Here is an 18,683-nt window from a genome sequence, read left to right as displayed (position 1 = left end):
GTATTTGTTTATGTGGTTCGGGGTGGTGGTTTGTTTAGTAGGGTATTTGATTTATGTATTCCGGGTGTTTTTGGGCACTGTTCTATGTTAGTGTATTTCTATGTTCTGTCTAGTCTTTTGTATTTCTATGTTTTGTTAATTGGGGTTGGACTCTCAATTGGAGGCAGGTGTTTTCTAGTTGCCTCTGATTGAGAGTCCTTTATATATAGGTATGTGTTTGTTGAATACTTTGTGGGAGATTGTTCTGTGTATAGCCTTGTGCCTTACGCCTTACTAGCCTGTGATTAGTCTTTGTGTTTGTTTTGGTTCTCCTTCTTGTCCGTTTATAATAAAGAAGATGAGTGCACATTTCCCCACTGCATTTTGGTCTATATCCGACGACAACCATTACACTTAGCAAACTGTTGTGTAAAAAATTGTTTGACCAAATATAATGCTATTTCTCTGTAAACAAATTAAGACTTTTAGCATGCTTATAGAAAAGGGCACACAACGTGTACTGCACTAACACAATTTACTGATGATTGTTTGAAAGAAATTGATAATAAGATTGTGGGAGCTGTACTGTACAGCCTTTGATATTATTGACCATAACCTGTTGTATTGTGGCTTTTCAACCTCAGCTCTGAATCCATGATATGGCAATCTATCTAATAGAATTCAAAGGGTTTTCTTTAATGGACATGTAAAGTGTGGTGTACCGCAGGGCAGCTCTCTAGGCCCTCTACTCTTTTCTATTTTTACCAATGACCTGCCATTGGCATTAAACAAAACATGTGTGTCCATGTATGCTGATGATTCAACCATATAAGCACCAGCAACCACAGATAATGAAGTCATGTAAAAGACCTTAACAAAGAGTTGCAGTCTGTTTGGGAATGGTGGGCCAGTAATAAACTGGTCCTAAACATCTCTAAAACCAAGAGCGTTGTATTTGGTAAAAATCATTCCCTAAGTCCTAGACCTCAGCCAAATCTGGTAATGAATGGTGTGGTTGTTGAACAAGTTGAGGAGACTAAATTATTTGGCGTTACCTTAGATTATAATCTGTCATGGTCAAAACATATATATTCAATGGTTGTAAAGATGGGGAGAGGTCTATCCGTAATAAAGAGATGCTCTGCTTTTTTGACACCACACTCCAAAAAGCAAGTACTGCAGGCTCTAGTTTTGTCTAATCTTGATTATTGTCCAGTCGTGTAGTCCAGTGCTGCAAGCAAAGACCAAGTTAAGCTGCAGCTGGCCCAGAACAGAGCATGTCTTGCTCTTCATTGTAATCAGAGGGCTGATATATAAGAAACATTGTGTTGAAAATCGCAAATTGTTTGCATAGTCAACTTACACACAGCTCTGACACACACACACTTACCCCACCAGACATGCCACCAGGGGTCTTTTCACAGTCCCCAAATCCAGAACAAATTCAAGAAAGCATACAGTATTATATAGAGCCATTATTGCATGGAACTCTGTTCCATCTCATATTGCTTAAATAAACAAATAAGCTGCCTTCATGACAGCTTTGCACACTCTTGGCATTCTCTCAACCAGCTTCACCTGGAATGCTTTTCCAACACTCTTGAAGGAGTTCCCACATATGCTGAGCACTTGTTGGCTGCTTTTCCTTCACTCTGCGGTCCAACTCATTCCAAACCATCTCAATTGAGCTGAGGTCCGGTGATTGTGGAGGCCAGGTCATCTGATGCAGCACTCCATCACTCTCCTCCTTGGTCAAATAGCCCTTACACATCCTGGAGGTGTGTTTTGGGTCGTTGTCCTGTTGAAAAACAAATGATAGTCCCACTAAGCCCAAACCAGATGGGATGGCGTATCGCTGCAGAATGCTGTGGTAGCAATGCTGGTTAAGTGTGCCTTGAATTCTAAATAAATGAGACAGTGTAACCAGAAAAGCACCGTCACACCACCTCCTCCATGCTGCACGGTGGGAACCACACATGCAGAGATCATCCGTTCACCTACTCCGCGTCACACAAAGACACGGCGGTTGGAACCAAAAATCGCAAATTTGGACACATGTCTGAGAGGACAGATTTCCACCAGTTTAATGTCCATTGCTTGTGTTTCTTGGCCCAAGCAAGTCTCTTCTTATTATTAGTGTCCTTTAGTAGTGGTTTCTTTGCAACAATTCGACACTGACGGCCTGATTCATGCAGTCTTCTCTGAATAGTTGATGTTGAGATGTGTCTTTTACTTGAACATTTTGAAGCATTTATTTGGGCTGCAATCTGAGGTGCAGTTAACTCTAATGAACTTCTCCTCTGCAGCAGAGGTAACTCTGGGTCTTCCTTTCCTGTGGCGGTCCTCATGAGAGCCAGTTTCATCATAGCGATTGATGGTTTTTACGACTGCACTTGTAGAAACTTTCAAAGTTCTTGAAATGTTCCGAATTGACTGACCATGTCTAAAAGTAATGATGGACGGTCGTTTCTCTTTGCTTATTTGAGCTGTTCTTGCCATAATATGGTCTTTTACCAAATAGGGCTATCTTCTGTATCCCCCCTACCTTGTCACAACACAACTAATTGGCTCAAATGCATTAAGAAGGAAAGGAATTCCACAAATTAACTTTTAAAAAGGCACACCTGTTAATTGAAATGCATTCCAGGTGACTACCTCATTAAGCTGGTTGAGAGAATGCCAAGAGTGTGCAAATTTGTCAAAGGCAAAGGGTGGCTACTTCGAAGAATCTCAGTTAAAATATTTTTTTCATATTTTTGTTTAACACTTTTTTGGTTAATACATGATTCCATATGTGTTATTTCATTGTGATGATGTCTTGACTATTAGAAAATTGTAAAAATTAAGAAAAACCCTGTAATGAGTAGGTGTCCAGGTTCTTATTCTCAAGGAGATTCTAACATTACCCCTATTTCTTTCTCTTATTTTATCTGTGCCTCATGCTTTCTCTTTCTATCTCTCCAGGGTCTGATGGTCTCTCTGCTGACTGACTACTCCCCCCAGATCCCCTTGCCAAGATTCTAACTCTAGCACTACCTGCCGAGGGCATCCTTAGTTTACAGCTTTATGAGCATTTGCAACACTACAAAGCAGAGCTGGGTCAAATACTTGATTGACAACGTCCCAAATCCTGAATTCCATATGGTGAATTAAAGCATAAAATGTGTTACCACAACACCACAGATAGAACAATGAGACCAGATATTTCACCGGATGTATAAATGTGAAACATCCAAATATGGTAATGAGAGGAAGCTCAGCGGCCGACAGTGGTTGAAGATGGACGGAGATGGATTTTTACCCTTTGGCAAAGTTTTAATAAATTGTGTTGTTTAGAAGGAGTGCAAAGGCAAATTGAGTTATTGCACACGCGCACGTCACACAGTAGGCGTTCTCTAACGGAAATATGCAGATTGTTACGTTCCCCAGTTTCTGTGTTGTGGTTTTGTTGGTATGTGTGTGTTTCAGGATGGCTTCCTGAAATTCCCCCAAGCAGCTGATTGGTCGGCCATTGCTAATTGGAGCTGACCCCGCCCTCTCGTCATAGGATACAGCTGTATGCCATTACATACTGCTTCTCCAGCTATATAAGCCAGTGTTCTTTGGCTCAGAAGATGATTAGTATGTCCTATGTTGGTTGTTGCAGAGAGAAGAACTGAGGGTTATATCAAATGTTGATTGTTTCTCAGAAAGAGATTTGGTATGTACTATGTTAGTAGTTGTTGATGGTTATGTTCTGTCTTAGTTTGTTGCTCAGTCAGAGCTTATTTGATGTCCTGTGTTTGTTTTTTTTGTGTGAAATTTTAAAATTCTGTTTCATTTGCTCCCAGGGGGAAGGCACCTAGGGAGTGCTTAGGCAAGAGGCCTGCGGGCATACATAACCCGTAGTATTTACTGTCTAAACACACGAGGTAAGACCTGGGCGGACCACCCCCTGTATTTTGGTTAGCGCACCAGGTGGTATTAAGTTGGGTAGGAGAGGGGGCTTTGACACTTACTTTCTTCGCTTTGGTTCCGTTCAGCTCCTTTCCCCCAAATTTACAGTGTGACGGAAGCAATAAATTCCTAGTAAACGGTAAATTCTCTGCCTTTTGTCATCCTTACTTGCACCTACAGTCCCATACCTCTTTCACTCCACGGGGAGTTGAGTTGTAGCAGGGTGTTGCGTTCTCTTCCTAGAGGCGTACGTAACACAGATGCATGTTAGAACGGGCCAATAGATCTCACTAGCTTGTGCTTGTTCTGCCCACAATGACTAATTTGTTCCCATTGGAAATGACAGGCTGTGTTCTCTTAATTTAGTTAAGAATCTTTGATCAAACTGTACTCTATAATTATATAATGGCACCTCCTGCTGACAGAAATAGGCAGAAGTTAACATTGTACATCCTCTCTCTGGTATCCCATGCATGGTTTCTCTAATACTGGCCGTCTTCCCTCCTGACCCTGCGGATGGGCGTGTGAGGGGACTTGACGGCAACCTCTGACAAACAGGGTAGATGGCTATTACAATTCAGTTGCAGGTATACAATCTAAAAAGAAAAGATTCCTGGAGTATCCTTTAAGGGTTCTTCAAATTGAAAATGTGTTCTAAGTTCTTTGAAGAACCCCCTTTAATGGATCCTCAACCTTTTGGGGTACACAATAACACACTTAGTTTTCAGTTTTTAATTATGGTTTTAGTGGCAAAGCAGAATATATCAATCTAAATGAGGTCAACTCCCAGCAGAGCCCCAAGACCAATGAGTTTATCCTCTGGCGTGTTCATGTTCTCCATAGCCAGAATGATTTTGCAGTGCATGGTGATTGAACAGGTTTCCTGTTATATTCAGAGGTGTAGGGAGGGTGAAGTCTGAATCACAAAAAAATTAATTATACAGATTAACAAAACATGCACACAACAGTTTATACCTTGGTTTGTGATGAATGTGAATAGAAAAACTTTTGATAATGGTTTTCATACACATACCTTGTCCATAATGTAGAGGCCTATGGGATTTTTATTGAAGATGTAAGGTAGGAAGATGGTACATGTGATCTGCATAACATACCTTTGCACGCCTCCTTGTCTGTATACCTGCAGACAACAGTGAAAAGTTCAGTCATCTGCACCCAAAATAGCTAGCCTGCAACTTATTCTTATAGCTGACATATTCTTACCTCTAATTGAATTGTGTCCTTTATGTGCCTTCACCTGCTGTCCTTTCAAATCCAAACCCACATGTTTCAGTGGGGCAGTTAGGTTCCTGCAAGAACCCCCACCAACTAAGCAGGTTCCTCGAACCCTACCACCTATGGTGTACTTGGAACAACTTTTTGGGGGCCCATTTTCAGTGCCAAGAACCGTAAGGTTCTTCAAAGAACTTTGAGGATTTTAGAAGAACCCTTGTTGACTTTTTAGAGTAGATGGTTAGTTATCGTAGCCTATCGACTTAATCATCAGTAGAGAGGTCGGCACTCTTTGAATTGAATAAGGTGTATTCCATTTGACACAGTCAAACATTAGAAAGCCTACCAACAATGCAAGAAACTGATTAGGGAGGATAGCCCTATTTCGCCTGCACCCCGCACTTCTGGAAATACATTTCTCAAAACTACGGATCCGTTCTGCGCATGTATATTACGCACACATTTTATTCTACGTAGCTTCTGCTGCTCACGCCACCTCCCTTCACTCACGTCCACCCTTTTCTGAACAATGATGATGTAGCCTATGTCTCTGCCTCATAACTGAACAAAAACCTCGCACCGATTTGAACGAACATTAAAGGCCATTATGTATGCCTTCTCGTTCTTCTGTATGTTGTAACGGATATCGCAGTTGCACAAGCAGGGCGCAGTCCCTACACATTGCATCGGAGCGAAAACAATCTGCGTTGTGTGACGATGTAGGCTAATCTTTGTAGTTGTATTGGGAAAACCTCCCCGATCTTTGTGGTCGAATCTGTGTTTGAAAGGCAGGGTTACATGGCGTTTATGAATGCAGTTGCGGACAGAGCAGTGGAAAAGCGATTGTGGTTTTATACAAATTTCCGATAATTTTCCAATCATGCAACACGATAGAAATGACCTATAAATTGACTTTTTAATATCTAAAACGTCTGTCGGATATCACAAAAGTACGTGTTTTACTGTGCTTGTGTTCTGCGCTCAGTAAAACATGTTGCAATTAGACCATCGACCACAGGGTGGCATACAACCCCCAGATATGGAGGAGAGACAGCATCTCATTACTTCAGCCACAACAATACTGAGTATGAGCACATATACTTCACTTGCTTTCGGCAATGTTATATGTTTCCCAACATATGTTTCCCATGCCAAAAATGCCCCTTGAATTGAATAGAAGAGGGTATAGTTAATCACCAGTATTTTTGGTGGTAGGCCAGGAGTTCCCAAACGTTTTCACTCAGGCCACCATTCCAGCATTGGCGAACATCCCGCGCCCCCGCGCGCCACGTCTATTTCCATGGGCAGAAGTCTGTTTGTGACAAACTGTTCACGCACCTCGTTGGTGGAGATAACATTTTGCATGTTTAAAGCTTATTTTCTGCAATTCAATACATTTTGCTATGGGATGGAGACTTTTTTCGCCATTTTAAAGCAGATTTTCTGCAATTCTAGACATTTTTGCCATGTCTTATGTGTTCATGTGAGCTCCCGAATGGCGCAGCGGTCTGGTTCGATTCCAGGCTGTATCACAACCGGCCGTGATTGGAACTCTCACAGGGTGGCGCACAATTGGCCCAGTGTCGTCCGGGTTAGGGTTTGGCCGTCATTGTAAATAATAATTTGTTCTTAACTGACTTGCCTAGTTAAATAAAGATTAAATAAATAAAACACCCGGCAGTGATTAGACACCGGTGTGTCCTTATAAACTGGTGACCCCCAGTGTTTTATTATGTTAGTGACTCAAGCATTACAACAAAATCAATTGGCTAAAAAGCCTAGCTAAATAACGTTTGCTGACATGGTCTAGTTGAGCTGGACATTTCTGAGAAGTTATAAATAGCTCTCTAATGTATGCAATGACAGACATGACAAGAGGAAAACTGCTGATGCACTATCCCCTCGCACACTCCACAGCTTGGGAACCACTGAGCTTGGCCACAGTAATAGTAAATTGGAGAAAAGTTTTCCTTAGCAGTAAGTGTTACACGTATTTATGCATAAGCCATGCACATACTGAAATCACAGTCAAAATAGCCAGACTGTTATATGTGGCAGTTTGACCTAGCTTAGCTGAATATAGGACACTACAATCCATTGTCTTTAAAATGGTCATTGCCGAGTAGTAGACTGAGTTTATTTTGTGAATCGTAGACTACAGTATGTAACTCAATCTTAGGTTTCATTGTTGCAATAAAAAGTTATAGGCCGATATTCTAGTGCAATCTAATTGCTAAGAGTCATGCATCCAATTGTAAGTAGATCGGCTAGGTTTGTTGACGTTTTGCAGGTATAATAGCCTAGGATACAGGCAGAGATTGACAGTATTTCTATTACATGTATCAGATAATAAGGTGTGAATTTAGTGCCGAGTCATGTGTACAAAACTCCATTCCTGAATTTGCAAGTCGCTTCAAGTTTTATTCTCAGTGCATTGGACAAGAAACTCGAGCCTCATCACTGTCTCTGTGTGCTCAATGTTGCAAGTAGATGCCGATGCCTTCGTGAAAAGGCACTCAAAGAAGCATTACCACAATTACATTTGGAAACAGGCGACTGCGTTTACCTTGCTAAAATAGTGTTTTATATTCGTTTGATAATGTCTTTGGGCAATGAGTCGGGATTTTCAAGTGAGGAGGTTCTTAACGTTCGCTTCCCACTCCACCGGGCGTGCAGGGATGGAGATATCGGTGCGTTGTGCTCGCTTCTTCAGTGCACCTCTAACCCGGCGGATTTAGCCGTGGAGGACTCTTTCTACGGCTGGACACCCATACATTGGGCTGCTCATTTTGGAAAGGTAATGGGATTTTTTTTATTACCAAGAAATGAAAAGGCCGAGGCACAGAGTTTCTAACCATCTTTGGCCGAGGTTTCCAGCTGCCATTTTAAGACAGACTGACCGCGACTGAATTATAAATATTTAGGTAACGTTAGCTAGCTAGCCCTTGATAATGACTCTTTAGTTCCATTAGATTACACAAGTCATTGGACGAAGGCGTCTTCAGGGGGAGTTAAGGTCCCTCCCTGACATGGTTCGGTCTGAACATTAACATGTGTCGCTTGCGGCCCGGTTTTGGAAGCATAAGGACCATATCATTCATATCAGCCAGAAATAACAATTTGATACACACCTTGATAACGTGTTCCCACACGGCCATATCTCCATGTTACAGCGCTTGTTTACGGACGACAGATGGAAGCCAAGAGGTGACCACCTGTACTAATTAGCTATCTAGCATGCTCCGAACACCTGTGTGTAGGTTTAACTCGGGAAGTGTCGTTTCTTTGATATGTGCAAAACTGCTACAGTAAGTGTGTCGTTTTATTTGAATTTTTTTTTTTCTCACTGATGAAAAATAAGGGCCATATGCTTCGAAAGCCATATTGCAAGCTATGATTATTAGACGTTTCTAAACGTTAAAACAGCTTCGGGATTGTAGTTCACACGAGGCGGTAATGGGCGAAGCTAATGGCTGAACTGTAGGGAGAAGGCAGAATGTGTCAAATTGTGTAATAATTTACATTGGGACTGTTGAAAATGAACAAGACCATCAATGAACGTCTTTCAGCCGGTTACAGTGTGGCGGGCTCGATTGTTTATTGGTTGCGTTGGAAAACCAATAACCTGTAATGCGCCAAAAGGCAGTTTGTAAGCACACTGGACTCCTTCCCATGTGCAAGTGTATACATTAACATTGTAAACAAGTCAACCGAAGGACGGGGTGAGCTCCAGTCCAGCCTACCTGATTGTTTAACTAGGAGGAACATTATAAAGCCATGTTTTTAATTTTTATTTATTTACCATTTTATTTAACTAAGTCAGTTAAGAACAAATTCTTATTTACAATACCGGACGACGCTGGGCCAATTGTGCGCCGCACTATGGGACTCCCAATCACTGCCGGTTGTGATACAGCCTGGATTCGAACCAGGGTGTCTAGTGACACCTCTAGCACTGAGACGCAGTGCCTTAGACCGCTGTGCAAATCAGCCTCATCACTGACTGGATGCTGATCGATTTGAGAGAGAAGTGAAAGTACAATAGCTACACTGTATAAATGGTCAATCTATTTTAAGCACACACTGAGAACAACACATTCTGCCCCCTCTATTTCCCTGTCCCTGCCTGGTTAGTGACAGTATGCTAGCTCAGCCTCAGGCATTTACTAAAATCGAGTCATCCGTTGACTCTCTGTGCTGCTGAGTTAGTATTCACACTGTTACTGTATCCTGTTACTGTTAGAGCAGGGTTTTACAAATAGCCCGAGGCATGGTCTGCCTGACTCAATGACTGAACACAAGGCAGTTTGTGGTTGTGAGAAGCATAGTTTTTATGATCATCACAAGTGATTAAACTAACTTGCACAAACACAATATACAAACAAAATGGAGCATGGCCAACTTCCAGGTTACATCCTTGTCTAATAAATGTCCTGCTACAGCACTGTTGCTACTGCTGCAAAAAAAGATGGTTGATCAAGCCACTCCCACGGAATTAAAAAAAAAAAAAAATTAAAAACACCCTTTATAGGTTGGTTTAACACTGAGGTGGTAGGTCCCACGAGGCTGTTGGTAGAGTATGGTGCTTGCAACACTAGGGTTGTGGGTTCGATTCCCACGAGGGACCAGTGCAAAAATGTTTGTACTCACTCTGGATAAGATACATTACACAAATGTAATATAGTTATTTGGATTGATGCATTATTATATTGGCCTAGTGGCGGTTAACTGGGTCTGATTTAGGCTTTGGCAGTATACCATATACCGGAGTTTTTGGGAATAACCACAAATGGTTTTTCAATACCATTAACAATTTGTTGTTTTATTTTATATACATTTGAATGTTGTAGCTACTTCTTAAGTAAATACCTGCAGTCAACTCGTGCAATATGTTAGGAGATAAAGAAGATTGCCTTCTTCATTTCACCTGTCACAATTTTTCATTATGAAGCTTAACGGTAGTACCCGTTCACGTGGTGTTTGTTTACAAGCGCACAACAATGAGAGACCGGAGCCTTGAGTCACTCGCTGTTGTGCAGCACGAGCCAGGTGATCTAGTTAGTGTGGAATTCACAACTAAATGTTTGCCAGCTAAGATTTGTTATAACTATTAAGTTAACTGTCTAAAGTTTGCTAAATGCTCTGCAGTTGTGCATTTGGTGTGCTAAATTAGTAGCTAGTTAGCTATCTAGCTAAGTGGTTAGCGTCTTTGAAAATCAAGCTTCGCTTGCCAGTAACAGCAGAGAATCGCCTCGTGGATCAAGAGTCTTGCATGTACTTGTTAGCATTGCTAACCTTGGGATTACAAAGGCTCAGTGGTGTTTGAAAATAGCGCCCCTTGTGTTCAGGGGCGGTATTATCAAATATCCATGTATGGCTGAAGGTCAGTATGAAGGTATGACAATCTGGATACCACCCCAGCCTAGTGTGATTTGTACCGGTTGTAAAATAACCGCAGGGAGGTATTTGATTACAGGAAATACTGATACTGTAGGCCTTTTGTATTTCTCCACTATACTGTTTTGCTTGATGGCCTGTGGATTTCCTCACAGCAGGACAGACACAGCAGGGGGCTTTTGACACACTGTATTGTGTGTGTGTGTGTATATATATATATATATATATATATATTAGTTGAAGTTTACATACACTTAGGTTGGAGTCATTAACTTGTTTTTCAACCACTCCACATATTTCTTGTTAACAAACTATAGTTTTGGCAAGTCTGTTAGGACATCTACTTTGTGCATGACACAAGTCATTTTTCCAACAATTGTTTACAGACCGATTATTTCACTTTTATAATTCACTGAATCACAATTCCAGTGGGTCAGAAGTTTACATACACTAAGTTAACTGTGCCTTTAAACAGCTTGGAAAATTCCAGAAAATGATGTCATGGCTTTAGAAACTTCTCATAGGCTAATTGACATCATTTGAGTCAATTGGAGATGTACCTGTGGATGTATTTCAAGGCCTACCTTCAAACTCAGTGCCTCTTTGCTTGACATTGTGGGAAAATCAAAAGAAATCAGCCAAGACCTCAGAAAAAAATTGTTGTCCTCCACAAGTCTGGTTCATCCTTGGGAGATATTTCTAATCGGGTGAAGGTACCACGTTCATCTGTACAAATAATAGTACGCAAGTATAAACACCATGGGACCACGCAGCCGCCATATCGCTCAGGAAGGAGACGCGTGCTGTCTCCTGGAGATGAATGTACTTTGGTGCGAAAAGTGAAAATCAATCCTAGAACAACAGCAAAGGACCAGTAAAACGAGTCCTATAACGACATAACCTGAACCGCTCAGCAAGGAAGAAGCCACTGCTCCAAAACAGCCATAAAAAAGCCAGACTACGGTTTGCAACTGCACATGGGGACAAAGATGGTACTTTTTGGAGAAATGTCCTCTGGTCTGATGAAACAAAAATAGAACTGTTTGGTCATAATGACCATCGTTATGTTTGGAGGAAAAAGGGGGAGGCTTGCAAGCTGAAGAACACCATCCCAACTGTGAAGCATGGGGGTGGCAGCATCATGTTGTGGGGGTGCTTTGCTGCAGGAGCACTTCACAAGATAGATGGCATCATGAGGAAGGGAAATTATGTGAATATATTGAAGTACCATCTCAAGACATCAGTCAGGAAGTTTAAGCTTGGTCATAAATGGGTTTTCCAAGTGGACAATGACCCCAAGCATACTTCCAAAGTTGTGGCAAAATGTCTTAAGGACAACAAGTCAGGGTATTGGAGTGGCCATCACGAAGCCCTGACCGCAATCCTATAGAACATTTGTGGGCAGAACTGAAAAAGTGTGTGCGACCAAGGAGGCCTACAAACCTGATTCAGTTACACCAGCTCTGTCAGGAGGAACAGTCCAAAATTCATCCAATTTATTGTGGGAAGCTTGTGGAAGGTTACCTGAAATGTTTGACCCAAGTTAAACAATTTAAAGGCAATGCTACCAAATACTAATTGAGTGTATGTAAACTTCTGACCCACTGGGAATGTGATGAAAAAAATAAAAGCTGAAATAAATAATTCTCTCTACTATTATTCTGACATTTTACATTCTTAAAATAAAGTGGTGATCCTAATTGACCTAGGACTGGGAATCTGTACTAGGATTAAATGTCAAGAATTGTGAAAAACTGAGTTTAAATGTATTTGGCTAAGGTGTATGTAAACTTCTGACTTCAACTGTGTGTGTGTGTGTGTGTGTTTATAACTGTATATATTTCTGTCTCTTCTCAGTTGGAGTGTGTGACACGTCTGGTGCAGGTGGGCTGTGGGGTCAACGCAGTAACCACAAGGTTTGCTCAGACACCCACTCACATCGCTGCGTTTGGGGGCCACCCAGAATGCCTGCTGTGGCTGCTGCAAGCTGGCGCCGACATCAACAGACAGGTACAGTGCACATGGATGCATACCTACCCCCCCCCCACACACACACACACACACACACACACACACACACACACACACACACACACACACACACAGTAGGAAAAGGGGAACAGACATAGTAAAAATGACAGCAGCCAGTGTTTGTGAGAGAGGCTGAGCTCAGACTGATCCAATCAAAGGGATCATCCTGGCTTTGGGCCACCCGACCCTTGACCCATCTGAATTGGTACCAGTTACACATTTAGATTGAACGTACATTACCAGTCAAAAGTTTGGACACACCTACTCATTCAAGGGTTCTATGCTTTATCTTGGCCAGGTCGCAGTTGCAAATGAGAACTTGTTCTCAACTAGCCTACCTGGTTAAATAAAGGTGAAATAAAATAAATAAATAAAACGTTTTTTTCTTTATTTTTACTATTTTCTACATTGTAGAATAATAGTGAAGACATAAACTACGAAATAACACATGGAATCATGTAGTAACCAAAAAAAGTTAAACAAATCCAAATATATTTGAGATTCTTCAAAGTAGCCACACTTTGCCTTGACAGCTTTGTACACTCTTGGCATTCTCTCAACCAGCTTCACCTGGAATGCTTTCCCAACAGTCTTAAAGGAGTACCCACATGCAGAGCACTTGTTGGCTGTTTTTTTTTTTTTTCACTCTGCGGTCCCCAACCCCAATGCTCATCTCAAACCATCTCAATTGGTTCGAGGTCGGGTGATTGTGGATGCCAGGTCATCTGATGCAGCACTCCATCACTCTTCTTCTTCTTGGTCAAATAGACCTTACACAGCCTAGAGGTGTGTTGCGTCAAACCACATAGGCTGGTATCGCTGCAGAATGCTGTGATAGCCATGCTGGTTAAGTGTGCCTTGAATTCTAAATAAATCACAGACAGTGTCAACAGCAAAGCACCTCCTCCAGGCTTCACAGTGGGAACCACACATGCAGAGATCTGTTCACCTACTCTGCATCTCACAAAGACACGGCGGTTGGAATCCAAAAATCCCAAATTTAGACACATCAGACTAAAGGACAGATTTCCACCGGTCTAATGTCCATTGCTTGTGTTTTTTTGGCCCAAGCAAGTCTCTTCTTCTTATTGGTGTCCTTCAGTAGTGGTTTCTTTGCAGCAATTCAACCATGAAGGCCTTACTCAGTCTCCTCTGAACAGTTGATGTTGAGATGTGTCTGTTACTTGAACTCTGTGAAGCATTTATTTGGGCTGCAATTTCTGAGGCTGGTAACTAATGAACTTATCCTCTGCAGCAGAGGAAACTGGGTCTTTCCTGTGGCGGTCCTTATGAGAGCCAGTTTCATCATAGCGCTTGATTGTTTTTTGTGACTGCACTTGAAGACATTTTTGAAGTTCTAGAAATGTTCTGGATTGACTGGCCTTCATGTCTTAAAGTAATGATGGACTGTCGTTTCTCTTTGCTTATTTGAGCTGTTCTTGCCATAATATGGACTTGGTCTTTTACCAAATCTTCTGTATACCACCCCTACCATGTCACAACACAACTGATTGGCTCAAACGCATTAAGAAGGAAAAAAATTCCACAAATGTAACTTTTTTAACAAGGTTACACCTGTTAATTGAGGTGCATTCCAGGTGACTACCTCATGAAGCTGGTTGAGAGAATGCCAAGAGTGTGCAAAGCTGTCATCAAGACAAAGGGTGGCTACTTTGAAGAATGTCAAATATACACTTCTTTTGGTTACTGCGTGATTCCGTATGTGTTATTTCATAGTTTTGATAATAATTAATATTCTACAATGTAGAAAATAGTAAAAATAAAGAAAAACCTTTTGAATGAGTAGGTGTCCAAACTTTTGACTGGTACTGTATGTTAAGAGGAAAGATTTCCATTCTGTTTTGTGGCTATGGTGGTTATTACATCTATAAAACCTCCTCAACCCTGTGTGTGTTACGAGCCTCAGCCAGCCTGCTTTTATCTCCATGCTGTTGGAGTTAATGACTGACAGAAAACCACTATCTACATATGAAAAGACAATATTGTTTTTATTTAGACTTGATGTCATTGGTGTTTTGTGTTTTTCTGACATGTGTTTTGTGTTTTTCTGACATGTTCTGACATGTTCCCTCCTGTCTTGTGTGCACACATTTTCACTGACCATCTGATGCTTCACTGCACCACTCAGAGACATCTGAATAGTAGGTCATGATGGCATAACTCCTACCTCTTCTCTTGGCTTGCTGCAGCATGTCACTTATTTCTAATAGAGCTTTAATACAGCTTACATAAAAAAATCAACACCCATTTCAAAAATAGCCATACAGTTTCCCCTCCATTAAACCCATCACCCTCTTTTAACCCCTCCCTTGTATGGATTGAATAGAGCCACCCAGGGATGAGGTGCAGGGTGGGTCACCACTACAGCATGTCAAATGGCCTACATTCTCTGGATGTGAAGAACAGTGGTTATGGATGGAGGAGGGATTTGTTGGAAAAACACTCACTCACTCTACCACTCTTTCAGCACCTCCCTCACTTTCTCTCTCGTGGAGGAGGGATCAATTTATTTTTTTTGCTAGCTCTTGCCACAGCCTTCTACATCTCTCCCTCTCTCTCTACTGCATTCCCTCTCTCATGCGTGATACTCTACAGCCGTGTGGCCCGTCGTGCAGCTGGGGTGAAGAGTTCACTCTGCCTCTGGAGAACTTTACCCTGGTGTCTGGCAGACCTCACCAGACACTGCTCTAAGGGAAATGAGAGGGGGGAGGCTAACCTGCTGCATAATATTGCAGCACAAGAAACCAATGTAAGCGACTGCTTCAGTTTGTGTAAATACAGTGTGTAACATATTTCTTTCTCTTTCCTTCTCTTTCTCTATAACCTCCCTCTCTCTTTCTCAGGACTATGTGGGTGAGACACCCATCCATAAGGCTGCCCGTGCAGGCAGTTTGGACTGTGTCAACGCTCTCCTGATTCAGGGGGCGAAAGCTGAGTAAGTCGTGCTACTGCACCCCTTGTGTGCTCTGTCTTCCCCTTACTGTAACACCCAAACTCTCCTATACCTACACATTTACAGGAGGACTCGATCAAAACCCGAACAAGCTGTGCTTTTTTTTAGGACAGTTGACACTGCTCCATGTTCAAACTGTGGAAATTGGTGTGGATTTTTCTGGAATGGTTCTTAGGTTCTCTGGACAGATAATGAGGTATAATGACTGCATAGGGACTACCAGTGGAATAACCTATGTTCTTACCCTGTAACAAGTTATTTATGTGCAGATATGCTGTGTTTAGAACCTTTTTTTTTTTAGGTTCAAAACTTGATTAACAAAGGTAAGAAATGTAGCTGCCTGTACTTAGACTTTGTTACAAGGTAATTACATGAGTTATACCCTTACAGTTAGTAGTTACCCTGAAATTACGCCTATGAAAAAGTAATGTGTTGTTGAGATTTCCTCCTCCGTGTGAGTCCTGTTACTGTAGCAACCATACAAGGAAATCAGAACAACATGTCTTTGGAAGGATGCATGTTTCCAGATAAATGGAGAACAATAATACAATTCCTGATAAATTCATGCTGACGTTGGAACACTCCCTACTCCAAGGGATTCTAACTCTATTCCTGGAGAGGTACTGGAGGGTGCAGGCTTTTGTTCCAGACCTGTAATCACACCTGACTCAATTAATCATGGTCTTCTGTTTGGACAATGATTACCTGAACCGAATGTGTGTGTTCAGGGCTGGAACAAAAGCCTACATACCCAGTAGATCTTCCGGACCAGGGTTGAATACCTTAGTCTATAAATTGGTGTGTGAGAATCTCTCCCTCCTGCACTAGTCAGTCTGAACATAGAGCAGTGTCTTTTCAGGGGAAAATATTTGTGATACCTCTATTGTTTTTGGTGGAGTTCTCCTGCAAATGTGACCCAGGTTGATAAGCTTTACCATCTGGAAATTATTTTGATGTTATGTTTAAACTGTAGATGATTATTTGTAGAATTAATAGAGCATTACTTTCTCTTTGTTCACGTTTGCTTTGGTAAGTGTTTTTCTATAGCTGTAGTGCCTGACCAAATGCACATTTCCTCATTACGAACATGAAGAGGAGAAACGGACAATTTCTGGTAGATTTGAACAAAATGGAGGTAAAATGTGTTTTTTAAATCCTTTTTACTTGCTTGGAGATGACACTGAAAACACATCAAATGATGTCCCAAAACCCCTTAATGAGTTTCTGTCCTCGTTGAACCAAACAATGTGAAAGGATTGGATCGTTTAACCTTTTAGGCAATGTGGCAGAAACGCCACATAACAAACTGGTTTCACCTATCCAGTCCTTTTCTGACCATTTGTCATAAATGAAAAAACATCTAGTTGAGAAGTTAACCATATCAGGATGTAGCCAGCCTGGTCTCCCATCACTGCAAATGGCTGGTACGGTGCATGCAGGTAAATGGCGAGCGAGCGATATGGACAGGGAGCGAAGAGAGACACACTGACAAAAAGTATGAATACTGTAGCGTTAATTACCCCCATTTGTTCTTGTCAGCAGATTGGTTAAAACGTTAAATGCATAACCCAAGAGAAGTTTGCAACCTTTCTTAATAGAGAATACAATTATATGTTGTGCAGCAGCTCCTATGATCCGAACAAAGGATAGACGCTGTTGCCGTTTGAAAAAGGCTTGTTTGGTGATAACAGACAACACACAGATAAACTACTCCAGCCGTTCAGCGCAGGTGCCCAAAGTTCCAGAAAGCTGATAAGTCGTTTACCTCATGTGAACTACACACCTCACCCTAGACGACGCCTGTGTTTTTAGTTTAGCTATATATTAGGTTAGCATAACTCCAGAACGAACCATGAAATAATTATCGTTAACACCAAATGTTCTTAATCTCTCACACCCTCAGTATGTTTTCCAGAGACTCTAATAAGTGGACAAATACAGAAACATACAACCTGCCAGTCCTGTTTTGTGTTTTGATTGATTGCATTTGATATACCTGAGAGGAATTGGACTATGACGTAATACTTGCATAATCCCTCAGAACTAGCACGACTTGAAAGGTCTGTGTTTGACATGATTAAAATAGATACAGATGAAGCTCTGCTCGCCATACTGTGGATGTGCTTCTAAAAGCGCTCTCCGTGTCAGCTATTTTATCTCCTTGCAAGTAAATGGGTTCATATTGTGATCTGAAACAAAAGTGCCCAATCAAATGTTTTATAGAGGGTAGGCTATATCTGCAGTTTCCCACAGATGACGAAACAGTCTCAAAGAGGGGAGAGATTATTTTAGAAGGCATGGTATAACACTGATGGATTTTTAATATAGGCCTACATTTGCTCTGCTGTCAATTATTCTGTGGGTTAGACGCTGCCTAATCTCAGTTAACCCAGAACTAATGTCTTGCTTAATTGGTCAGATGCTCAATGAAGTTCTGGATCCATACAGTGCTTTTGGAAAGTATTCAGACCCCTTCACTTTTTCCACAGTTTGTTACGTTACGTCCTTTTTCTAAATAATACCCCAAAATGACAAAGCCAAAAAACGTTTTTTTGAAATTTGCTTATTTATTACAAATAAAAAACAAATACCTTATTTACCTAAGTTTTCAGACCCTTTGCTATGAGACTCAATTGAGCTCGGGTCAATCTTGTTTCCATTGATCGTCCTTGATGTTTCTACAACTTGATTGTAGTCCACCTGTGGTAAATTCAATTGATTGAACAGGATTTGGAAAGACACACCTGTCTATATAAGGTCCCACAGTTAACAGGGCATGTCAGTGCAAAAAGCATGCCATAAGGTCGAAGGACTTGTCCGTAGGCGCTCCAGGACAGGATTGTGTCGAGGCCCAGATCTGGGGAAGGGTTCCTCAAGAACAGTGGCCTCCATCATTCTTAAATGGAAGAAGTTTGGGACCACCAAGACTCTTCCTAGAGCTGGCCGCCCGGCAAAACTGAGCAATCGGGGGAGAAGGGCCTTGGTCAGAGAGGTGACCAAGAACTCGATGCTCACTCTGACAGAGCTCCAGATTTCCTCTGTGGAGATGGAGAACCTTCCAGAAGGACAACCATCTCTGCAGGACTTCACCAATCAGGCCCTTATGGAAGAGTGGCCAGACTGAAGCCACTCC

The 18,683-nt window shown here is 41.6% G+C and overlaps 1 protein-coding gene and 1 long non-coding RNA gene across 4 annotated transcripts in view; one reads left to right on the top strand and one right to left on the bottom strand.

The window, feature by feature from the left end:
* Positions 1-4,632: 4,632 nt before the first annotated feature.
* On the bottom strand, positions 4,633-8,500 carry LOC115156340 (uncharacterized). 2 transcript variants are annotated; one of them, XR_003868224.1, is made up of 3 exons: positions 8,280-8,500; positions 4,949-5,056; positions 4,633-4,831 (listed from the first exon to the last, which is right to left on the bottom strand). It is a non-coding gene; the product is annotated as an uncharacterized LOC115156340 (long non-coding RNA). The 2 variants fall into 2 exon arrangements; XR_003868225.1 differs by lacking the exon at positions 8,280-8,500 and adding an exon at positions 5,140-5,300.
* LOC115156325 (ankyrin repeat domain-containing protein 10) overlaps positions 7,576-18,683 on the top strand; it is a 35,797-nt gene continuing 24,689 nt past the window's right edge. For both annotated transcript variants that reach the window (XR_003868220.1, XM_029703809.1), the window contains exons 1-3: positions 7,576-7,945; positions 12,403-12,555; positions 15,441-15,532. Coding sequence is in view for 1 of the 2 variants with exons in the window: in XM_029703809.1 (XP_029559669.1) it covers positions 7,748-7,945; positions 12,403-12,555; positions 15,441-15,532 (443 nt within the window). In the remaining variant the exon portion in view is untranslated. The remainder of the gene's footprint in view (positions 7,946-12,402; positions 12,556-15,440; positions 15,533-18,683) is intronic.

The sequence above is a fragment of the Salmo trutta genome, chromosome 20, assembly GCF_901001165.1.
Source record: "Salmo trutta chromosome 20, fSalTru1.1, whole genome shotgun sequence".
NCBI classification, from domain to species: domain Eukaryota; kingdom Metazoa; phylum Chordata; class Actinopteri; order Salmoniformes; family Salmonidae; genus Salmo; species Salmo trutta.
The sequence above is the reverse complement of the archived record's forward strand: the minus strand, read 5'-3'. Positions and strand labels throughout refer to the sequence as shown.